Source organism: Lagopus leucura, unplaced genomic scaffold (genome assembly GCF_019238085.1).
Source record: "Lagopus leucura isolate 7727_CA_CO unplaced genomic scaffold, USGS_WTPT01 Super-Scaffold_100002, whole genome shotgun sequence".
NCBI classification, from domain to species: Eukaryota; Metazoa; Chordata; class Aves; order Galliformes; family Phasianidae; genus Lagopus; species Lagopus leucura.
The window spans coordinates 46943752-46968234 of record NW_024962263.1 but is presented as its reverse complement, the minus strand read 5'-3'; the positions used below and the strand labels follow the sequence as shown (position 1 = coordinate 46968234).

At 41.3% G+C, this 24483-nt stretch overlaps 1 protein-coding gene across 1 annotated transcript in view; it reads right to left on the bottom strand.

The window, feature by feature from the left end:
- TAF4B (TATA-box binding protein associated factor 4b) overlaps positions 1–23493 on the bottom strand; it is a 49865-nt gene extending 26372 nt beyond the window's left edge. The window contains exons 1-6 of the mRNA XM_042869600.1: positions 23223–23493; positions 9657–9805; positions 8794–8901; positions 4456–4623; positions 4229–4354; positions 1748–1837 (exon numbers count right to left, since the gene is read on the bottom strand). Coding sequence (XP_042725534.1) covers positions 1748–1837; positions 4229–4354; positions 4456–4623; positions 8794–8901; positions 9657–9805; positions 23223–23493 — 912 coding nt within the window. The remainder of the gene's footprint in view (positions 1–1747; positions 1838–4228; positions 4355–4455; positions 4624–8793; positions 8902–9656; positions 9806–23222) is intronic.
- Between the last annotated feature and the right edge of the window lie 990 nt (positions 23494–24483).

Below are 24483 nucleotides of genomic sequence, written 5' to 3'. Positions count from 1 at the left end.
AAAGCCAAACTTGCCCTGGCAGCTACCAGAGCTCAAAGAAAAGCTTTGTTAGTTGTGCTGACCCTGCATGCACAGCTTGGTCATTCTGACGCCAGGATAAAGCTGTCCAAAAGTAACAGAGTACTCTGTGCTGCAATTGTTGCACATATTATTCTAGAAAGTTAACATGAAAAACTACAATATGTCATAATGATGCAAATAGGATAAAGGGAGAATTGCCTTTTGAGTTGCCCTTGAGTTTTTATAAGGAAACACCGGGAATTTAGACAGAGTAAAAAAAAAAAAAATAATAATAATTTTATTAAATCTAACAGAGAATCATAGATTGACTTAGGTTGGAAGGGATTTAATGCCCATCCAGTTCCACCCCATAACATGGGCAGGGCTGCCACCCAGCAGCTCAGCTGCCTTAGGGCCCCATTCAACTGGCCTTGAGCATCTCTAGGGATGGGGCACCACAGCTTACATGGGCAGCTGCGCCAGCACCTCTCTGCTCTCAGAGTAAACAATCTAATCTAAATCTCCTCACTTTTAATTTAAAACTATCCCCTTTTCCTATCACCATCTACCTATGTAAGAAGTCAGTCTTCCTCCTTGTAATAAGCTCTCTTTAAGTACTGGAAGGCCAGAAGACCTCCCTGGAGCCTTCTCTTCCCAGAATGAACAAACCCAACTCACTCAGCCTTTTTTTCTAGGAGTGGTTGCTCCAGCCTTCCGATCATCCTCATGGCCTTCTTCTGGATCTCTTCCAACAGCTCTGCTAGCTTCTACAGCTTCTACTAGAATACTGTAGCCTTCTAGTCTAGCAAACTTACTATCAAAGCATTTGAAGGCTGCCACTATAACAGAAATACCCCATACCTGAACAGATCAGCACTATGTACCCAAAGCAGTAACAACATTGCAAGATCACTGTTGTATGAACCGTCAAATATTAAGAAAGCACCACTTAACTATTCTTCCTTGATGCACCACTGTGCCTATACTGAATGTCAAGGAAGTACAGATCTATCAGTGCTAAGAACACTGTACGTTGCAATTAAGTAAATATAATGAAGTTTCCCAAGTTTGCTGGGATTTAGTGGTTGTTACATGACAAAGACATTCATTTTTTGTTTTGTCAATAAACTATTCTACCATATGATTAAAAAGTATGGTAGGCACATACACAGAAGAAAGGATTTTCTTATTTATACAATTATTTCCCTGAATGGAGATAGTTATCCTCAACTACTTTCTCTAAGTTGCAGCAACCCTGTCAGAAACTTTCTGGAGAAATGAGAACTTTTTTTTTAAAAAAAGCAAAACAACTGTCTGCAATTAAACACAAGCCAGCAGACAACAGAATGCCAGTGTTATGCAGATTCTTTAAGCTTAAATACTGCAAAACAGCTTCTGTTGTCGCTCTTCTGTATTAGAATTCAAAGCAACTACAGCTTTGCTGAGCAAGTAAAAGGTCATCTTAGTGTAACTGTTCTACTGTAGATGTATGCTTCCAAAAGATTCATCTCCAGTAATAACTGTAATTACTCTCCAACCTGAGAATACAGCTGAAGGTAATTCTTCTGAAATCCCCCCACAAAAACCCCTGTCTGTCCAAGCGCAGCAGTCGCACAGCATTAGCTTGGCTAAGCACCATTTCCTCAACTGATTGGAGGAAATAACAATTTGAAAGCAATTAAAACATTTTCTGATCCTCCGCCCTCCCCTCCAACTAAATACTTTATATCCACAATCAGACACTTACCTTGAGAAAAGGAACTAAATAGGGCTGTGGAGAAGACTTGAGCTCTACATACAGTTTCTTTGTAAATTCTTCTGGTTCAATTTTTGCTTCCTAAGAGAAAAGTATAATTGCAACAGTAATTCAAAGGTATGAATCTTTTTTTTTTTTTTCAGGTGTATCAACAATTCACGAAAGTTTACACTATCATGATGTTGTTCACTTTCAGTACTCAAATACTTCTTTCCACCTGTATGTTTAAAGAAAGCATTTTAGGATAGACTGATGTTATAATCTAGATATAGTATTAGAAAATTAAGTTTCTTTGTTTACCCACAGACACTGCAGCTGCTAATACACATGAGGATATCCGTTCAAATATTCACTAAAGTGAATCAAAAGAAACAAATTTATAAGTAACATTGATCCTTTTGAGTACATTTTTTATGCAGAAATACGCAAAATCCATCAGGAGTACTTATTGCTATAAAGGTAGTTTATCAGCATGAGGATCAAAATTTATGTAGAATGGAGACAAAAGACAGCTCCATAGCTTTTGTAAAATGATTCCAGTCTAATGCTCACGAAAGCATAATAAAGTGTAAAACTTAATGTTTCTTTCTGAAAAAAAGAGAAAGATCAGAACATCACTTCTGCGTACCATTAGGGTAACAGTCCTCTCAATCAGTCTCTTCAATGCTCTTTACTCTTCCTGCCACAGACACCTATTTCAGTGGCTTCAGGTTAGGAAGCTGCAGCAGACTCCTGTGACCCCCTTATAGTTCAGTGCCCCAGCAACCCAGATGAAGTGGCATGCAGCCTCAGACTGGTGGCTACTGCTCACCCTGCCAGGTGAGATCTTTCCTTCCTTCAGAAAGGTACAGAAGACAGCAGGCAGAGAGGCCCTCTTAACAAACCAGAGAAGTCAGCAGAGAAGTTATGCCTTTCGCCTCTATCCTCCCACAGAACAACTACGTGGTCAGAGCAGGGGGCTTAAGGACCATGTGTTCACAGAAGAACAGAACTTCAAGCAGCTCAATTTTTGTCATTGGATCTGCTGCCTGTCTGGCTGTGGATACAGGTCACTGAGGTCCCACTGATACAACTGCAGGGATTTGGTACAGCACATCTCAGTGCACATTAAGGTTCTTGACACCCACTCCATGAAATGCTGCCTTGAGGACCACTTTACTTCACAGCTGCTGTTTACGTGTTTCCCCTATGCATATGAAACATTAATTTATTCTGCATTCACACCATACACACATACTGAATAACAGAAAAACAGCATTTTAAAAATACTGCAAAAAGCAAACAAATGCACAGTTAAACAATTTATTAATGGCTGGTAATTACTGTTCTTTATAAAAAGCACTGTAAGCACAACAAGGATTAATTCTAGCATGCTCCAATGGAATTGCAGTGTATAGTCCAGCAGGGACAAAGAAAAAGGCAGTGGGAGAAGGGAAATCAAAGATTTTTGCAAGGCTGCATCTTAAAGCAATCTGTTCTCTCAAATTACACCTCTTTCTACACTATGCCTTTCTAGACTAAGAAATTCCTTCAGTACGCCTTGCAAAACCATCTCCCTCTACCAGCACATATCCTTCTGCTAAAGTGGTGTTATGGTTTTGTGATTTTTGGTTTTGGTATTCCAAATCATAACATCATGTGGGGCACTGGGAGTTTAACAGTTAATGCTCAACTCCCAGGTACCTGCCCAGAAGAGAAGAACAACTACATTCCCCAGGGGAGAGGAGATACAACTCCTGGCAAGGTCACCTGATGTGCTCTTTCTCGTCTGCTCTTCGTCGGTTCTCCTCCCGTCTCCCTGCTGCTCAACTGGACTGCACATCTCACCTCAGCTTTATGGTGAGGCCTATCCACCTTTCACACATTCTCTCTCTCATTATATTTGATTTATTAGCTTCAATTCTGATTATATTGTATTATGGTGTGTTATCTTGCATTCCGATACTATATTCAGTATATTAGTTAGGCAAGCAGACAGGCTGGCAAGCCATCACATTATTTTCTCCATCCCACTGTCTAAAGACATAGGTAATTTCACACTCATTTCAATGAAGCTTCACCATCAGTGTGCAACTCAGTTCAGTCCTGGAGTAATAGAGACTCAGTAGTGAACTACAATCACCACAGCAAAACCCTTGCCATTGAGAACTCAAACCTACACTAATGTAGTCTAGCTCAGACCCAAAAACTACATAAAAACAATACACTGTTTCTGTTGTCACAGTTACCTGTGTGCATAAAATGAAATTGGAATGAGAGGGGAAATTACAGTATGGAATCCATTTAAAATGCACATTATAATGAAATATTTTGGAGGATCTGATGTACTCTACCACAACTCGAGCTGTTTAGAAAACAACACACCAACACAAGTAGAAAGAGAAGAAACAAAATTATGAAGTCAAAATTAAGATCAATATAAGATCAATATACAAATGTCAGACTTTGCTTTAAAAAAAAAAAAAGTCTCACCAATAGATTTTGCACCAGATTCTTCACATTCTGCCCCATCTCAGTGGCTTGAGGTCCACTACTAGATGCCAATTTTATTAGCGTAGCAAGGAAATTCTTGCATTTCTTCACATTCTCTAGCATCTCCTATGGTGGAAATAAAGACTGTTAGATGTCAAGTTGGCTCTCCAACCTCTGATGAATGTAGAGAATGTTAATTTTTAATTAAAAACTTTTTTTTTCCTTACTGTAGAAGTGCTGGTCTGTGCTACTGTTGTGCCCTCTGCTTTCACAGAGACTGCCATTTGGGAGATGGATTGTGCAGGTGGTCCTGTAACTGGAAGTTTTACAGGTGTTCCAGTACTCAAAGGCTTTACAGCAGTAACTGCAGTAACACTAGCTGCTGCAGCTGCTGGCTGAAAAGAAAAATTTAACACTTCTGAAACCAAAGACAAGCACAAATAACACACGCTATATTCTGCTAGCATATTACGTAGCACCCTTCCTCCTCACTCAAGATTATTATTTAAAACATAAATGAACAAATCTTATCTTTATTTTCAGAAGTTTGATTTTTTTTTTTTCTTTTTTCCTTTGAGAGACTATTTAATACTCTAAGTCACAGAACCTCCATAGCCAACCTGTTTTTAAGTCTGTGAGTGGTAGGGAAGGACAAAGGCTTACCAATATTAAAAAAAGTGCCTGTAACTTCAAGTGAAGGAGAAGAAAAAGTAGTCGTGAAGAAACACATAGTTCAAAACCAAAGTTCAAACTTTGCCAGGCTTCTGTAGTTTAAGACTAATCAATTTAATACTAAGCCAAGTGACAGTACTATGAAGATAAATACAACTTTAGGTAATTATTTATGTTCCTTTCTTCCCATTTGTGATATTCCTTATGTTTCCTATCACACAGGCACCAGATGAAAAGTGTCGTGTCCATTTTGGAAGGATGCACCAGCAAAAACCAGATGAACAAAAGCACCTAAGTAGTTCTTCCTGTTTTTTCTTCATGGGGACCAATGTCAAACTGTCTCAAATTCATCAAGACACAAACCCTGTCAAAACTCATGTATGAGTTTCAAATCTTTTCAAATCTCTTTATCTATCAACGAAACAGAAGCTCCAGTTGAATAAGAGTCGTGAAGGCTTAGAAAAAACAACACACAAATGCCTTTCTCCTTTGCAAACTAGGCTAAAAAATACTAGTTGCCAAAGAAAACCTACTAAACATGAGTATTTCTATTTCAGGTCTAATTAGAATGAAAAACATCCAGTCACATCATTCTTCTAATACAACATAACACAAGTAAGATTTTGTCCCCCACTCCTTTTATTTTCTCAAGTTGCCTACTAAAAAGCCACAGATTGAAGCCATAGAATACAGAAACAAGCAAAGGTTGAGTTTAGCATTTGAAGCCTGCAGTTAGGTACTGTTTCTTCCTCCAGCCTTTCCCCAAAAGTCTCAAAAGAAAGGCTGTTTTGTAGGTCAAATTCATGTTTCAGATCTGCCCAACACAGCTGCTTTCACTGACTACTAATACATTTAAACATCACCTTCGTTTAGCAATCACACTGCTAATTGACAGTTAGTCATAAGATGGTAATGCAAGAGCCCAACTTACCTCATCATCAATTAAAAAAAAAGAAAAAAATCAGAACTGGACAGAACATGTGTAGAATATCAACGTGTTTTTAAATATTTCAGGACAGGGAAAATTAGTGAGCAAATGCTTAAAGCTAGAGCAAAACACTGGCACTTTTGTTAAATTTTCTTTTTCCTGGGTGTATCCTGCTCCCCCACAAAGTGCTGCCAAGCTTGATATGAAAGAAGCAGTCAGCTACCAGAAAGCTTTCCAGCTTGGGCTCCCACCATTGATAACACTTTAATAGCTCTCTGCAGGATCTTTGCCACCACCACTGCCTCTTCCAAGGATGAAGCTCATCAGCTCTAAGACCACAGGGAGGCAAACTGGGCATGAGAATCCCACAAACAGATGGAAGGAAGGAAGACAGAAGGGGACAAAGTACAGAACTGTCAAGCTGCAATGCCCTGGGCTTTTAAAAACTGAAAACATGAGGTTTGCTGGAGCTGCTCTCTTGCAAATTCCAGTGTGTTTACACATCAGGTCCAGAACAGTATTTTATCAGCTGAGGGAGGAAACAACAGGAAGTCTGCCGGACCCTTTTCCCAGGAAGACAAGTATATGGGAATTAACTTCTGTCATCTGCCCTCAACCTTTTTACACTACTGACAATTCTCATTCTCACTTTGAGCAACAGAGAAACAGTCACACACACACACAAATGGCATTAATCCTGCACATTTTGAAGTCATTTCAAGAGAAGTGCTCTGCATCTAAATGAAAGTGCCCCAGCATGACGCTAATTAGATACTTTGCAACCATGTTATTCCATCTGGGAAGAAGGAAAAAAATTAAAAAGTGCAGGTATTTTGTACAACCTCTGAGCTCAAACATTCAGGAACAAAACCAAATATTTTTGTAGATGAGGAGAACAGTCCTCGAGTCAGCAACCAGAGGGAGTTTTGCAGTGTACATCAGGTTATACTTCAAACGGGATAAGAGACAAATGAAGGCAAGTATCATTTCATCTCAACTTTTTATGTTCCCCACTTTTTGTGAGGACATGCTTATACACCAACATTCCCCTTCTGGACCTCAAAAAACATCTAAGGCTAAGACCAACAAGTTCTTTTAGAACTTCTGAACAACTCCGTAACCAAGGAAGCCAGGCTCAAGGCCTCTTTTCCTTTCTTTCCACAGGCAGTTCGTGCAACCTTACATATAGGCTCCCTTGACAGACCTCTTCCTTTTGGCTGCCCCAGAGCTAACACTGAAGTGGCCCTATGATAGCGTGTATCCATACTGCACTTATTTACTCTATTATAAAAGGGACTTGTGCAGAGTATTTTGCAAATACTGTGCAAAACATGCTCTGAGAAAGCCATTCCAAACAAAACAGCAGTATTAACTTTTCCTAGTCATCCCTCCTGCAGCCTAAATCAAGTTGTATGCTCATTAGAAGTGTTCAAGTTTCTACAAACTTTCTTGCCAAAAATACTGTCTACCTCTTTAAACACTTCACAAAAATCACAAGTTGAACTGATTACATCAAAGATGAACCAAGAAAGTACAGAAGAACCTTTTTAAACACAAATGTAAGTGAAATTAGCTAACAGAATGATCAACATTTATTCACATTAAATGGTGAGGATGTATGCAGCTTCACCCATCTAATGGAAAAAAAATCTTTACATCCATCTCTTCCCTGCAGTGTAAGGATAGTACAGCAGATGACTTTTGCTTTTACATTCCAAAGACCCCTGTGTAGAGATCACAAGCACACAGTTTGCAAGCTAGTAATCCAAAATAAAAATAGGTCAGGAACATCCACTGTTATTCTTGACAGACACGAAGCATACATTGCTTCCAATTCTAAGTGAAATAGAAAATGTATTAGAAGAGGTCTCTGGGCTTCCCCTTCCATTCCAATACTATCCACCTATAGCGAGAAGGAAGAGAGAAAACATCACAGACAGAGCTGTGGGTAGTTTTCAGTTACTAATACAGAAGAACAGCAGGAGGACAAATCTGTAAGTCAGACTATTAGTTACTGCTGTCAGCAAACTTATCTCTCCATCTTTCAAACACTCAAGGTCAAGAACATACATCCAGATTGGATTTTTTTTTCTCCTCATTTTCTGAATGCTTCATCAACTGCTACTGCTCAAGTCAGCTTGGCTACAAAAAAAAAAAAAAAAAAAAAAGACAAGTACAAACAAAATCTCTGATTTCTCCCCCAGCCTACAGGGAGAACAGAACAGAAAGAAGCAGTTCTCTTTTCGTCACATGTGCACACACATATATCCAAACCCGTGGTCCCCTGGAACAGAGAAACAACTGGATCTGTGTCTCATATTCTACAAGTATCAATGGTCTCATCGGAGGAGTCCTATATCATTTCACTCTGCTAATGAGAAACAAGACAAAAAACACAATAGAAAAACAGTAATACATTTCCAGTAATTGTATATCTACATATTTTTGCAATCTGTCTACTAAGTTCACTTAATTCACCTGGAGAACAGAGGTCTTCAGCCTATAATGAGAAAAAGGAAACAAAATCTCAAAACCTCAAACTTGAGAAAAAAAAAACCTGACTGGTACAGATAGCTCATTTTCCCTTCAGCACCATTCTTAACTATACTTCCTCCCCACCCCCTGAAGTAATCAGGGAACTCAAACATAAAAGCATTAGGAAGTCTCTATTCCCCAGAAAAGCTTCAGCTGGAGCTTGGAGGAGCTCAGTCACAGAGCACAAATGCACTGAAAATGGTTCTTTAGACTATTTATTTTACACATTGTTCAATGCTATTGTGAGAGTGCTTTCTACTACAGTGAGGGAAGATGATCTGACACATGCTGGCAGAAGCATAATTAAATTAAGAGCAGAAGTTATCAGCTTAGTGAAAACCACATTAGTTAGAAATAACAAGAATGCATCTATGTTTTCTTCAGTTCTCTCCATCACTTCTTCCACTGTACAATGAATCTTGCCACCTACCTGCATAACAGCAGGTGACTGAACAGTAGAAGTCACAGCATTTGTTGTTTGAGATAATGGTTTCAAAGGAGTAGGTACTGCTTTCTTTATTAACTGGGTTCCAGAGTTCTTAAAAAAGAAAAGTAATAACAGTATTCATACACATGCAGAGAACAGTTGTCAGACAAGCCAGTGACAAAACATACCCTGAAGTTAGGATTTGTTCTTGTTGGATATAAACCACTCATAAAATAACAAGACAAGTAACATTCATACAACCCATATGCTTGAAACGCTTTCCAACAAAGCTATCTGCCTACTGGTTTTCTATGTGAGAACATATTCAGAGACAGTTAGGCACTAATCCTAATCAAAATAAAATGATTAAAGGATAATAATGTTGGTTGTATTAAGTAGATGCCTCTTTTTTGGATCAACTCTTACTTTCCATTGTAAAAAATGTAAGCAAAAAGCCAGCAGAGTTTAGGGAATGAGAAGGAACATCCTTCAAGGGAAAAAGCAAAAGGTTCTCATCAGTTTCCTTTTGCTCCAGAGAAGTATCCCATCAGAAAACCAAAAAGCTGCAGTTACACCAGCAGTAACCATTTAGGTAGCAGCTGGTTTAAAAAAAAAAAAAAAAAAAAAAAAAGGAAAAACACAGAACATCTTTCTTGTAAGACAGGAATTCCTTAATTTGTATAACCCCAAATGTAACAATTAGCAGTTTGAAAGACAGAAAGATAGGCACAGTGATGTTCATGTACAAAACACACCAATCACACTGCTGAGAAAACATTCAAATGCTTAGTTAACTCTTAACAGCTTATTTGCAAACCCTGCTATGACCGTGTTAACATACAAATTAAACCTGTGAGGGAATTTACCTGTACAGCACATATTCTCACTGCAGGTGTGCTGCTAGGTACAGACACTCGTACACTTGTGTTATTTTGTGGTTGAGGTTGTGCTCGTGCTATTGCTTGTTGAGATACTAGCATCAGTTGACCATTACTGCTTCTGATAAGAACAGTTCCTGTTGGAGAAAAACATCCAGTGTTAGAAATTAAGGGATGTTATGGCTTTGCTGTTTCTGTGGAAGAAATAGCTAGACCACATTGATAAGCAAATGTAACATTTAGTTTCTTACTCCAAGGAACAGCTGCTCAAGAAGTAAGCATTAAAAGCCCACAACAGTTTTACTCTGCATTTTATGACAGAAAACAACCCCTAAAGTAAAGTGACAAACTTGACCAGACAGTCATATCAAAACTTTACATGACTAATTGCAAATCAATCCATCATTTGAGTCAAAAGAAGTTTGGGATTAAAAAAAAAAAAAAAAAAAGACAAGCCATTCCTCCCCACCACCATACAGACTTTCTGGAATTACTTTAACAGTAAACACCCTTCAAACAGTTCTTCAGTCTGAAAAATTCATCACCACTATTAGAATTAGCCGCTTCTACGCAATTTGACTTTCTGAACAGTTAGGTGCACGCTTACAGGTGAAGACACAGTTTAGAGGAAGCCTGTACTGGAAAATGGAGCCTGAATAATATCAGTTCGCCTACCTACATCAAGGCCATCCCCTTAAACGGAAGGCAGTGGTCCCCCACTGAAAGCTAAGCCTATTTACACATATGAAGGTGTCCCTCTGTCAAGGATCTGTCCAAAAACATTCAAATTTATGGATTTAATCAAAGTTGGGTACAGCCAAACAGGAAGATTTCTTTGAAAAAGTAGACTCTTCTGCTTTGTTTCTTTAGTGTTTATTTTTCCTTCTAAGCCCACAGAGCACAACAGAACACAAACGAGCCTACCACCTTTCTCTCATCCTGTCAGCAATAATGACCAACAATTTAACAATTAACAAACAGAAGTATTTTTTATTAAAATATTACTTTCAATTAAAAGTACACTAAAGAGAATCATATGCTACAACACAGTGTCATGCACTCTGCATTTGGAAGCCACTCAGCTACCAATGCCCTCGCTTCCTCCCTGTCAGTCCTTACAAGGGCTGGACTCCTGAAAATCCAGATCTTTCATCAGGGTCACAATTACAAAAAGCCAGATGGATTCCTGGCCTCAACTGCTGCAGATCCCTTACAGCAGCTACAGAGCTGCTTGTTTTTGCTGGCACATCACCTCCTTTTACCTGAAACAGCAGCTACTACCATTGCCCCACACTGTAGTTGCTCACACATCCCAGTACATAACTACATCCCAGTAAATAAATAAGAGTCAATAAGAGTATTTAAACTTATTTTTTTTCTTAGAGGGTTGCACAGAACTCCAGAGAATCTGCTCTAGCAGGGAGGAGATGAATCCCATCCCTTCCAACTCCTACAGTTCTGTAAAGCTGAGAATTTTCTTGCAGGCTAGCCAATATCTAGAGAATCCCATATATTCAATGCACACTTATAATATTTTCTGGTGTATAATAACTCCGTATCAAGAGAATAATCTTTTCACTACCTGGCTTGTTTAAAGAAGTCAAAATACAGCATACAATATAACCTAAATTTTTTCTTTTGAGTTAAAATAAACAGCACACTTAAAGCAGCAAGCACACAAAAAAAAAGCCAATAAACACAAAGCTATAGCTATGTGCTTAGAAGCAGCTTTTCATCCCAAAAGCGTAAGAGGAAACTGCAAGGCAGCAAAAAACTTTGCATTAAACTCTGTAAAGACAACATATCACTACTTAAATAACACAAACTAAGACTGAAGAAGCCACATCTAGAATGATTCCCCCCCATTCTCAACCAACCTTGCCAGGGCAGATTCACAAGACAGTTGCAAATCCAGAAAAACACTTGTTCCATTTGACAACTCAGCTTTCTCCTGCTCCTCTGAAATCTTGACTACAGTTACATTTCGGTACAGATGGATGTTTTAATCTAATCCATGAATGCCTGGAATCACAGAAGACATACCTGGTTTTCAATTTTCTTTTCACACTATCTTATTTAAACAGTGATTCATTGCATGCAATTTCTCATCAGTCAGAAAAAGTGCATTTTTCCTTGTTCACATCACATGTTTATGCAGATTCCAGGGGAAGAGAGAAAGCTGATGATGCACACATTTTGATAGCAAGAGCATTTCTCTCTGCACTAGGTCTATATCCAGGACTGTAGAACTATTACTTCTAGTTTTAGGTTTTCCTTTTCTCAGCTTACTTAAAAATGTTAATGCTAGCTCTACGCTAAGAAGGTGCCTATGAATTTCATTCAATTCCTTTTGAGATTTGGAACATATTATACTCTTTGTTTTCATATATTTGGATATTTTATCGTTTGATTTTTTTCTTAGCAAAACTGACAGAAGCACAGATGCTATACCTCTGAATTCTACTCCATACGATAGGATAATTACCACAGTTAGCACAGTTATATGGTTATTTTTTGCACAACTGGTGTGAAGTTTCAGTTAAGCTCCACCAGAAATGAACATCATGCCTGAAGAGTATTCTCTCCTCCAGTCACCTCAATGGGAAGCACTTCCAGCAGGCTCCGCTTGACAAGAAATTAACACAAGAGATACACTGGCAGCAAGCTTATGCAAATACAGTACAGTTTATAAGCAAATTATTGAGCAATTAAAAGAAAAGCACAAAAAACCCTTCCAACCATAAATACTGACAGCTTGCAGTAACACATTTCATTGTGACAGTCAACTAAACCATCAGCATCATGCACTGAAACACAAGGCAACTTTCCACCCAGTAGCAGAATTAATTTGCAAAAGGACATCCATGCTTCATCAAAGCTGTTAAAAATGCCTTCAAGCTTGTTTTGGGTGAGAGCATCCATAGCAGAAGTTACCCAAGGCCACTCCAGTCTTGTAGGCCTCTCTGGCATAACAGGAACCTTTCCACTTAGAACAAACTTAAAATTCTGCTCTATTTGTACAACTCAGCAGAATTTTTATACAGTGAAAGCCTCTTTACGTTCATAGTTTTTTGCAACAACTAGTGAAACTAGAACTCTAAAACCAACAAGCCCAATGCGATGGTAACTCACCACTATTGTTCTTGCAAGTGTAATACCTAAATGGCTGACTTTAGAAAATATATTAAGACAAATTTGAAACTTCCACTATTGCAATCGGTGTTACAAAAAGCCATAAGACATCACTTCAAAGCCTCAAACACACAGTTTGGCCATTACAACCCAATGTTAAGAATTGACAGCAAACCAAGAAATGGATCATCTAAAGAATTTCCATTTCTGATTGTGACAAATTATACTTTCCCATATCTTCAAACAAAAAAACCCACAACCCTGGGATACTTCCCTTCCACCTTGAAACAGAAGAAATGACCTAATGTTGAAGTTACTAATCCTACATGCAGTCCTGTAGGAAAGCCAAGAGGGAAGGAACTGACAACCTGACCCAGCTCAGCTCCCTTTGAGGCTAACCAGAAGGAACCACACTACAGGTTCTCACACTGAAGTCTCCCTGACAGCTCTCCTCAGTGACCTGGCTTCTCCTTTAGAGAAGCTCCGGGAGCTCAGCCTTCAGAAAGGATGCCCAGCACCACTCAGACCAGGGCTGGGCAGTCACTACTCACAGCACGTCTTACCCAGCCACAACAGCAGCTTGTGCTATGGAAAACCAAAACCTGTCTATTAAATTCCTATTTGCTACTTCAAATACAAGAAAACTCAGCTGTAAGTTTATGCTTTGCCAATCGTACCTGCCAAGGAAACCAAGCTTTTTCTAAACATATTAGAATCCAATTTGAGTTTTCTAAACCATGGCTGTGCTTATCATCCAAATTGGAAATAAAAAAAAAGAACAAACACAGGTCAGTGGAAGAAGCAGCTTCCAGATACCTGATGAAGTTGAGGGACAAGTATCTCTTCATTATAACCAGAAACATCAAAGACAAAACGTTACCAGATATGTAAACAAAGTGAGATTAAGGCAGAGATCTGTTTATATCATGGTAACATCACCTGCATGGCTTCAGGGAATAGTGTCAACAAAACTGCACTATTGGAAATAAATTTAAGTTGTGCCACCAAGCAAAGCCCAGGGCTTCCCCAACAGTGATGCACAACAACGAACCTTAAAAGCATCCCACAAGGGCAACTTTCACCATTCAATTTCTGTCAAGGCCACTTCCAAAGGAGAACAACCAAAAGGAGTTTACAGGTACCTGAGATGCACTAGCTAGCAGGTGTGTTCCTGTGGAGATGCACCATATGTTGTTACATTTGAAGCTTAAACTGTCATGTTGAATTGCCACTTTGATTACATGATTTCCAACAGAACTGCTTAGCACAACAGCTCTTTAGAACTGCTTTGCAATAGTAGACTGCAGTGCAACATAAGAAAGTGAAAAGAAGTCTCCTACTTAGGAAATCATACCTTTCACACCTGCTTCCTAAATAAAACACAAGCAAGAACAAACTAAAAAAAAGCAAAAACAAAAGGCATTTTTTCTTGAGTCATTTAAAAGTTACAGATTTCAGGAGTAAGACAGATCTAAAACGCTCATTATTAAAGACTGACTACTTAAACAGTGACCATAGCAAGGTGCACTGTGTTGTAGACAGGCTGCAAAAGTCGACTACAGATAAAGTTTTTATGAAATACCATGAAAGACAGGATAGGCAAGTTAGATACTGTGCGACCCAACTTGTACATGACTCAATATGCAGGGACCCTATTTTTTCAGATCAACTATGGACCCCACAGCATGCACAATAACTACTTAATCCTCACAACCCCCCAACCAGTACCTGAGTTTTCCTGAATATCTACTTCAGATTCCTGTACTGAATATGAAGAAAGGAAGACAGTCCAATCCAGAGACAACATCAACGACAAGTGTAACTTCTCACTCTTAAAATGATGCAACCACAGAGGTTTAGCTGCTAGGTTTAGCACCTAGTCCACCGAGATGTATGCTATCTTCTATTCTAAATTGAATACAATTGTATTTGGACAACTGATCTTCTGGAGAGCCACAGGTATCTCCCGCTTGGGGATTTCTTGTGACATCTCTTAAGAGTTTCCAGACAAGCAGGACAGAGAGCTTGTCTACACTACACAGACCAAACTGACTTGCTCAGCTTGTAGTAGACTGCATTCATAAAGCACTTCACTGCATGAGACAATCATCACAAACCTGTGGAAGATGATGTCAGTAGATGCAAGAGAAATTCAATCATGATTGGAACTCAGGAACTGTGACTAGTGCATGGATTTTGCAGTATCACCTTGAGATACTTAACGTTTACTTCTAATTCAAGACTCCTTGTTTTGCACAGAGGTACATGGATCTCCACATCAAGAAAAGCATTCAAAGGGAATAATCCTAATTTGCGTTTATGCTACAAGAGAACAGAGATAGGTTTGATAAAGCACAAGGGTGCAGGGAAATACCATATCCCACAAGTGCTTAAATGAGTTGATTGCATCTTTGCCAATTGCACAAACACCACAACGTGAACTTACGAACTCTGTCTTCATTTCAGCTGCAACAGAATTGGTTTCTTCAGAGCACCTGATATGATGCTGTTTTGGTTCTAGGAGAAAAACACTGTTGGTAACACACACGTGTTTACAATTGCCTGCTAAACTGTTGTGCAAAGGCAAGGCCATTCACAGAGAAGGGTCCAAGGAGCTGGGAGGGAACAGAATTAGGACAGCTGACTTAAACTGGCCAAAGAGATATTCTATACCACATGATATCAAGCAGAACAGGTCTTGAGGGAGGGGGGGAGTTCATCTCTCCCTCTTCTTCCACAGCTCAGAGGGCTGGCTGGGCATCAGTCAGAGGGCAGTGAGCAGTTACTTGTGCATCACTTGTTATGTACATTCATATATACATACAGCCATAACTATTTTCCTTTTCTCTAACTTAGGAAATAGTTTTATCTCAACCCGTGAGTTCTACTTTGGTGGGGCATTTTTTTGTTTGTTTAATTCTCTCCCTCACCCCACTGAGAAGAAGGGGGAAGTGAGCAAATGATTGTGTGGTGATGAGCCAGCCACCTGCTAGGTTAAACCACAATGCTCTGGCCTATAACTTCTAATGTAATAAAATGCTAAAAACACAAATATCTGAAGTCAAGTTTCGGGCACAGCTTAAAGAGTAAGTTATCCAAACTGCTGGATGCTAGCTGCTCACTAATGCATTTTTTGGTGCCCAGACAGATACCTGTTTCACAGACCAGCAGTCCTGCCCTCTCCTCCCCACAGCATTTATGCCTTTTCACAGATTACTGGCCCGTGCTCCCATTAAGAGTTTTCCTGCACTTTGCACAGAGTTAAAACTTCATTATTTGAAAGTATAATATCCATGCAATTTTACAGTTACAGTAAAAACCCCATACAAAAAAACATAACCAGCCCATCTGCAAGGTAGAGCACCTCTTACTTATAGCAAAGAAGAGATGTTCATATCAAACACTGAAGACAACCTGGACATTGTGTTGGATCTTGGAGGGGCTGTAAATAACTGACAGATCCTAGATGTTTTCTGGGCCTAGTTCCAAGACGGCACTACTGCTTCTATTCAAATTCAAAGTGTATTTATTACACTAGAATCCCAAGAGTTTCTGGTTTTATTATGGGCAAGCATATGGGATTCCAAGCCAACTCTGCATTCCACTAGGCAGTCTTATCTGATATCATGAGAACATCTAACTCACTTTCTTGAGCCATGTCTTTCAGCTCCTGGGATCATTCTATGGTTCTATGATTTCCCATCAGCATTTCCACATCTTATCTCCGTGGCTTGCAACTTTACTACACAAAGCTCAGCTTCTTGCCTGTCTAAGGAATCAGACAGTTCTAGGACTTTCTATAGGTAAAGTGATCTGACTGAGTTCTAATGGACCCAAGTTACTTCATGAAGGACTTTTGTGTATTTGAGAAGACTCTGCTGATAGCAACGAAACACTATCTCAGAGGAGCCCATTTCCTTGTTTTCTAGACAATTTCTGCTACATAAAGGTACTGAATCCATATTCCACACCCTCTTCTAGCTAGCCCTGAAGTCCTAGTCTTTACTGAAATTATTTAAATCTGAAGTTTGAACTCTGAGACATTGCAGCACACAGCTTCCTAAGAATCAGTACCCTGCACTTCCCATTTCCAGAACGCTCTTACAGAGAAGTTGTTAGAAAGAAACAGGAAACTCATTCAACAAATATAAAAATTTTAAATCGAGATGATAAAAAAAAACAAAAATACAAAACTGGCACCACAACAGAATTCTAATACAAGGCAGCATCATCCCCCTTTAGATCCCTGTCTCCTTTAAATAAGAGGAGAATTAACTCAATCCAGATTAGCTTTACAATGAGACTTTTGTTTTCTTAGAGTTCACGCAGAGAACAGCAGCAGCAGGTTGAATTCCACTTGATTTTCTCTAACAGCACAAATTCACCTCTCTTTTGAATGGATTTTCATATATTTCAGTAAGACAGGCAAGGGGCTTAACACTGAGTTTTAACACTGATTATCGCCCTTCTCCTAAACAGGATGGAGCAAACAAAAATTCTCGTAGAAGACAGCAAAACATTTATGGAAGTATTAACTCCTCTCTACACAGATACTGTTGAAACTGTAACGAACTGTGTGATATTTCAACAGTAATGAGAAGTTACATAAAGGCGTTCTGAAGAAAGAAAATGGAGATGTGAAGGGTCGTATAGGGAGCATCTGAGATAACTATGATGGCTTGGCGGAGACTTTATCACTACAGTTCCCTGAAAGGAGGTTTTACTGAGGTAGGAGTCAGCATCTTCACCCAGGTAACAGCAATAGGATGAGAAGTAATGGCTTGAAGTTGTGCCAGGGGAGGTTCAGATTGGACATTAGGACAAATTTCTTCTCAGGAAAAGCGGTGAGGTATTGGAACAGGCTGCTCAGGGAGGTGGTGGAGTAACTGCCTCTGTAGGTTTTCAAGAAAAGCATAGATGTTGCACCGAGTGATGCGGTTTAGAGCAGTAACAGACACGAGTTGATGTTTGGACTAGATGATCTTGGTGGTCTTTTCCAAGCTTAATGATGCTATGAATACACTTAACTCTTTCAATACAAACATTCCCTTGTAGTACACTACCAAATAGACGGATCTGGCTTCCTGAGGGCTCCACATCAACTATCTGGCATCTTCCACTTGGCAAGCTGCAGGTGAAAGCCTTCAGGAGGTGTGCCAACCAGAGGATATTGCATCACCCACCTTTCAATTCTGCCTGAATATCCACACAAGAAACTTTCCTATGAGCAGCTAATACTAACAAACCCACTTCTCCTGCCTGCGACAAATTGGGACTGTGCACTGAAAGAGGCCTGCAACCACGAGCTGTGAAAACCAAGTGCCATAACATCCATCTGCTCCACCAAGTTACCCAGCAAGAACACTGAGCTTCATGAGTTTTCCAGGCTTAACAGAAGCTAGATTTGCTCATTAGTAACAAGGATTTTCTATTTGCCATCATGTTTTCCTTACTTCAGTCTTGATTACAGAGTATTTTCCTGCAATACTGGTAGAAAAAATCTGCCAGAGGACTTCATTCTTAAGGTGACAGAAATGGCAGGACAGACCTCGATTATCACAATCTCAACAAGAAGTACATTACCTGCCTCTATTGTGGTATTTTCACCTTTGTAAATTAAACATCTTTTTCTTGAGAAATCACCAGAATTTTTAGAGAAGTAGCTTTATGCAAAAAACTTCAGATGACAAAAGACAAAGACAAGTCCTAGAACAATACAAATTACTCATTTTTTATATTCCTCAAAAGCTTTGCAACTTATACCAAGACTTGCATAAGTAACTGTAAGATGCAATTCTACTCAATAAGCTTATCACAGATTTCCACCACATGGCACACCAAATACTTGGTTCTGTAAGAGAACTTAAAGAAGGCTGTTATTTCAAACTGCTTGAAATAAACAACTCAAAGCTTATCTACTTCATCAGTCTTTGAGAAAGTAATACTGAATTATCTTTAGTATTTTTTCATCCATTTGTGCACAGATGATGCTATTTTTTCTGCTGTAACCTAAAGGGTCCTCTAAATACCGCAAAAGCAACAGAAGTCAGGCTCACATTTTCTAAGGATTAAGTTAAGCATTCACCAATCAACAGCTGTAATTCTGTGCAATACAGCCCAATTGACTTTAAGATTGGAACAGCCTAAAACACTAATTTTACTGAGCATCGTATTTCAGTGCTTCAGTATTCAGAGCGCATTTGCTTTTATGTGAAAACCATAAATCTAGAAATTAGCTTTATATGTACTGCCAAGATAGAAATCATAATTCCCATAGGGCACCACATTTAATGATATGAAGGCATTGTTGTGCTAGACACATTCAGTTGTGAAAGTCAAATCAAATCCTATGGAGCAGTTGAAATTCCTACTGGCTGCAGCAGAAGACTTTTGCTCACTACCTGTTAAATTTGAATTGGTTCCTCAGGTCTGCCACAGCTTTGACAAACACTCAGGGAAGAGCTGACTGGCACTGGAGCTTTTGAAGAGAGAAGTTTTCAATCAACTCAGGTAAACCTGCTAAGCAGAGGACACTATTGGGATATTAAAGGTTGAAAGAATGCATCATTTAGCACCTTCTGGTCATCTACAGGATGAGTTTTATACTTAGAATTCAAGAAATTGTCCACATCCAGGAACTGCAGACCTTGAAGCAAAGTCTCTAGCTTCCTGATCTGCTGGAAGAACATTTTGACTAACCACTTACTAAACAATCAAAACATAAGAAGTTAAAAATTAGCACTTCTATTCTAAAAGCAAAGGACTGATGCAACTATGAAAACATCAAAACCCTCATGCAGCTTTACAGCCAAGGAACAGCATCAGAATGGAACAAGGGAGATTCAGAGTGCAGTACAGGAAAGCCACTATGCTGGCTGAGATGTGGATGATGATATTTGTCTGCTTTCACCTACACAAACAACCTTAGAGCCCACACAATTAGGAGAAACACAGGGAACACTGAGAAACACACTGCTTCAGTTCCCTCCTCCTTCCTGCAGGTGCCTGCTTCACTGTTCACCTGCCTCCTGCCACAACATTCAGTTGTGCCTTCTCAACAGCTATCTGCTATCAGCCCAGATAAGCTGCAGGCAGCAGAAAGCTTGCCAGGGACAGGCCAAAATACACAAGTGAAGACAACTGAGCTGCAAATAGGAGCCAAGGACCTGTACCTGTCACTGTTTTGCCTCCGAGGCAGATGGAGAGGAGCCTTGGTGTAGTAGCTGAGCCTCACACAAGCATGCTAGCCTAAAGTAAGGCAGAGTCAGGACACAAGCCCAGATGTGTGAAGTAGACACCTCCAGCGGTACTGGCTCACCAGCAGCACCAAACGGAGCCAGGCAGATCAGTTCTCTCTCACAGAAAGCCTGCCACAGTAAGCAGATCCAAAGGTAACAACAGAGGATCAGCCAGATGAGCGCTGCAATGTTTTGTCCCTTCGGGAGAGAAGCAGATACGACTGTCTCTTCCAACACCTGTACGCAATTTGAGGGACTGGGACAGTGTAAAATCCACACAGACACAGAATTGCATTCAAAAAAAGAAAAACGGAAATCAAATGCAATAAAGGTAACCAGGAACCTCACCACTCCTCCTCCCCAAGCCTTTACCCATTTCCTTCTTTTAGCAGCACAACCCAACAATTTCCTCCTGCAATAGGAAGCTTAAGTTAACCAAGGGTTCAATTCCCCGTTAAGAATGTGGTCTATGACAAGATATTTGCAGTTTGGGGAAGTTTTGGAACAGCACAGATCACAGCACCCAGAGCTGGGGTCAGAAGCATATGTTATTGGCAGCACTGCACTCACTGGTCTTCACCAGTCATACAGACAAGTTCATCAAGTACAAAACTCTGAAATGCTGCAAAAGTTAACAGTGACAGTAACTGACGATCACAGATATTCCTTCTATTTAGGAAGAGACAGACCCATCATCCAGTCTAAGAGCTAATAGCATTTTAAGGGCAAAACACAACAACCAAAGCTTCAGGGTAGAATCTGTCTTGTTGAGAGAGGTGTGAGAAAGAGTCCTTGGCTGAAAACAGCACAGGCAGGCAGAGTCTCCCACCTCATGACTGCTGGTACAGGAGATACTCTAAGGACAAAAGAGGAACACAGCACTAATCTGGCTATTCAGCCCCGAACCTGCCTTTTGTAGAGGAAAATGATTAAATACCCTTGTTAGTCATGTACAAGTCTGGTTCTGTATGCAGTGCAGAACTTGTGAAGCACAACAATCTTCCATGGGAAACTCAGTGAAGTATCACTTGGCAGAAGCATAATCCAAGCTCAGAGGAGTGAAATACCTGGTCATCAGACATTAACTTTCCCACCTCTTCGCTTTACTCTGGGCAAGGAAGAGAAAAGCAGAAGCTGAAAAAGAAAGAACAGCCTAAATCCATTACTTTCAAGAACTTTTTCTGCCCCCCAAACAATAGAGTCAAGTTCTGCTGTCCTGGATGCCTTTCTTTTCTGCAAACAGCAACTGTCTATAAAGCTAAAAGAGCAAAACCTGCTCTAGACTGCAAGTTCACAAGTACTGCAAAACGACAAATAAAAGTGCTGTTGTCATCCACCTTTTCTTAAAAGAAGCCATTTTCAATGCCTCCAACTGCAGCCCAGAGAGAGCATACTTTCTGCATGCATTTTTCTTACCAGCTTTCACAGGTACTGCAGGTTGAATGTCACTGTTCTAAAGCCAGGTGCACTCTACCTAGCTCATTTTAGGCCATATGGCTAGGTTTTATAATTTCTTTGGAATAAACTCTGCAAGCTTAAGGATTCAGTATTTTATTCCACTGTCTTTTCTAAGTAGTCCAACACTTGTAGTTTTAATGCTATACCATCTTACAGCACCTGGATGATTTTTACATCAATTCAATTTTTAATGAGTAATAAAGACAGGGGTAGAACATTAACACTTTATCAAGCAAGAATGCATTTTTAAAATTGTCCTTAGGATGATCATTCTGAAACATTTCCTGGAGACATTCACCAATTCATAAGAAATCCAACATCATCGGTGCCCTTTTTGGTGTATTAAATTCTAGCTAAAATGTTGCAGAGTACTGGTACCTCTGAACTTTCAACACAAAGTCTTCTTTCTTAGTTTGTCCCAAGAGCAAGGAAAACAAGATGATGCAACAGAATGGTAACACCATTTTTGTTACATCTGCCAACTGCCACAACACAAGCCAGTTTATACCCTGCACTATGCCTTCACTTACCTGTATCAAGCTATAGCAGAGAAAAAAGAAAGAAAAAAAAAATAATAATAAAAAGTATTGCTAAGTTGCACTTCCCAAACTACCAGCTACTTATACATGCCTTCACCTGCATGGAAAGATGAATGCCAGTACATTCCAGAGAGCAAAGCATTAGGTAAAAACCCTGAAAATTTGAGATCCTGACTATTAAATAATAAAGAAACAAACATTTTCACCACATTTCATTTCAGAGGAAAGTTGGCAGGGAGTTAGACTCATCCCTGACTGCTGACTTACCCAGATATTACAGCACATGTGAGTGCTGGGAAACCCAAAGCAAAACTTACTTATTAAATACTTTCTTTCCCCTTATATTAACAAATCCCAAAGAGACGTGTCTTGGAAAAAAAGCAGAAAAAATAAAGAAAGAAAAATGAAAGAGAAACAAAAAAGAGGAAATGCAAACATGCAGCAGCAGAGGACAGAATGTACAGTCAGACCTCCATTTAGGCAGCATCCTACATGGAAGTAACTGAAAAAGATGCTCCAACAAAGGAGCTGTCCTAGCAGAAAATAACTGCAGCAACAATAACAGAGGCAACTGCGTACCTCAGGAGAGTAAGAGGAGTGGTATCAGTCACTGTGGTACAGGTAGGAACACCTGGGCAGTCCCTGATAGCATCCCAAGTCATCGCTACCACAAAGGCAGCACTGGGTGCTACACCAGCGTTCACTTTGCTGCTCCATGAAGTACATCCACAAACTTATTTCCCGCATAGGTGTGATAAAAAGACAAGCCCCTCGAGCATTCTCACTGCACACCTTACACAGAGTGATGCTTTGCTCCACGAAGGGCTCGCAGGGGCCTGGTTAGCCGCCACAGCCAAAAGAACTCCACTGTAACAGCTTGCGCGGAATGCAAAAAGTTGCCTTACGCGGCAGCTTCCACATCCACCCTGAATCCGCCTCAGGTGCTCTAAGCACCCCTAATAGTGCCCGACTCAAGCCGCCCGTGCTCTCCACGTCCCGCAAGGCAAGTGAACACCCCACCTCACCCACCCTCCTCACCGGGCAGAAAAGCGACCGGCTCCCAACTCCTGGGGCACTCATCCCAACTCTCCCCACCTCACCCAGCTTCCTGAGCTCTCATTTGCCCACGCGGAGGGACGAGGCAGGAGGACACGCGTGGGGCTCCGCGGCTGGGGGCACGCACTCACCTGGGGGCAGCTGGAAGTTGGCCGGCAGCTGGATGGTGGCGGTGGGCGGCCCCTTGGGTACCACCAGCGGCCGCGGGCCCCCCGCAGCAGCCGCACGCATCGCCGGTGGCCCCGCGGAGGGAGCGGAGGGCGCCGGGCAGCCGGACACCTTGGCGGCGGGGCTGCCGCACGCGGGAGCCGGGCCCCCGGCGGGAGAGCCGGCGGGCGGCTGCTCCGGGTGCCCGCCGGGCATCAGCCTGACGGGGGCCGCCGCTGCCGCCGGGGCGCTCATGGAGAAGGAGAAGGCGAGGGGGGCGGCCGGGTCGCGTAGGGCCCCGCGCCGCCCCGCAGCATCGCTCAGCGATCAGGCGCTGCCCCGTCCGGCGGCACGCCGCCCAGCACACATGGTCACCCCGCTGCCTACTGCTCAGCGGCCCCACGTGGGCTCGGCCTCCCCCGCCGGCGGGAGGGAGAGAGGGCGGGCGGAGGGCGGGCCCGGATCGCCGGCTCGTCCTACTGCGGCGGCGCCCAGCCCAGCCCTGCCCCGAGCCTCTCAGGGCCCACGCCCGGCCGCCGCCCGCCGTGTTTATAGCGCCATGCGGAGGACGCGCAGGCGCTGAGGCTCCGCGCCGGGCCGGGCCGCGTCACGGGGCGGGGCTGCAGGCATCCCGTGGCGCTGCGGGGGTTTGGGGTGCGTGGCTGCCCTTGGGAAACAATCGCGGCCTTTAATGGCGCTTCCCGTCACACGCTGAAAGTTGTTGCAAAAAGGCAGCTGGCGGGTCGTGCTGCTCTGTTAGGGATGTCGGCGTGACCTTCAGCTATTTTACGGCTGTGTATCGCTGGGTTCTGAAGCGTGCTTATGCCCATAAAGCTGAAGGAGCTCTGCTCACCTGCTCAAGGTGAGTGCAGCAGGAGTCAGGGCTTGGTGTGTAGTACAAAAAGCACAACGTGCAGCAAAGAGCAAGAAAAGCAAAAAAAAAAAAAAAAAAAAAAAAAAAAAAAAGGAAGTTTCATTTCAACTCATGTTACCCATGTAAAATGTGAATGCAAAAAAAAAAAAAACCAACAAAAAACTGCCCTCTGTGCCCTGAGAGATGGCTTGCTGTACTGCTGCTCACAGTTCATCCCACTGCAGGAGGAAGACAAACACTCCCTAATCATTTCCACTTACAACTTTGTTTAATTTCAGTGTTACTGCTTTAAAACGCTGTCAGCAGTTGCTGAAACAGAACAGGGCACTTCAGAGCGCTCAGAACTGCAAGCACGTGGTCACAGCTTCACG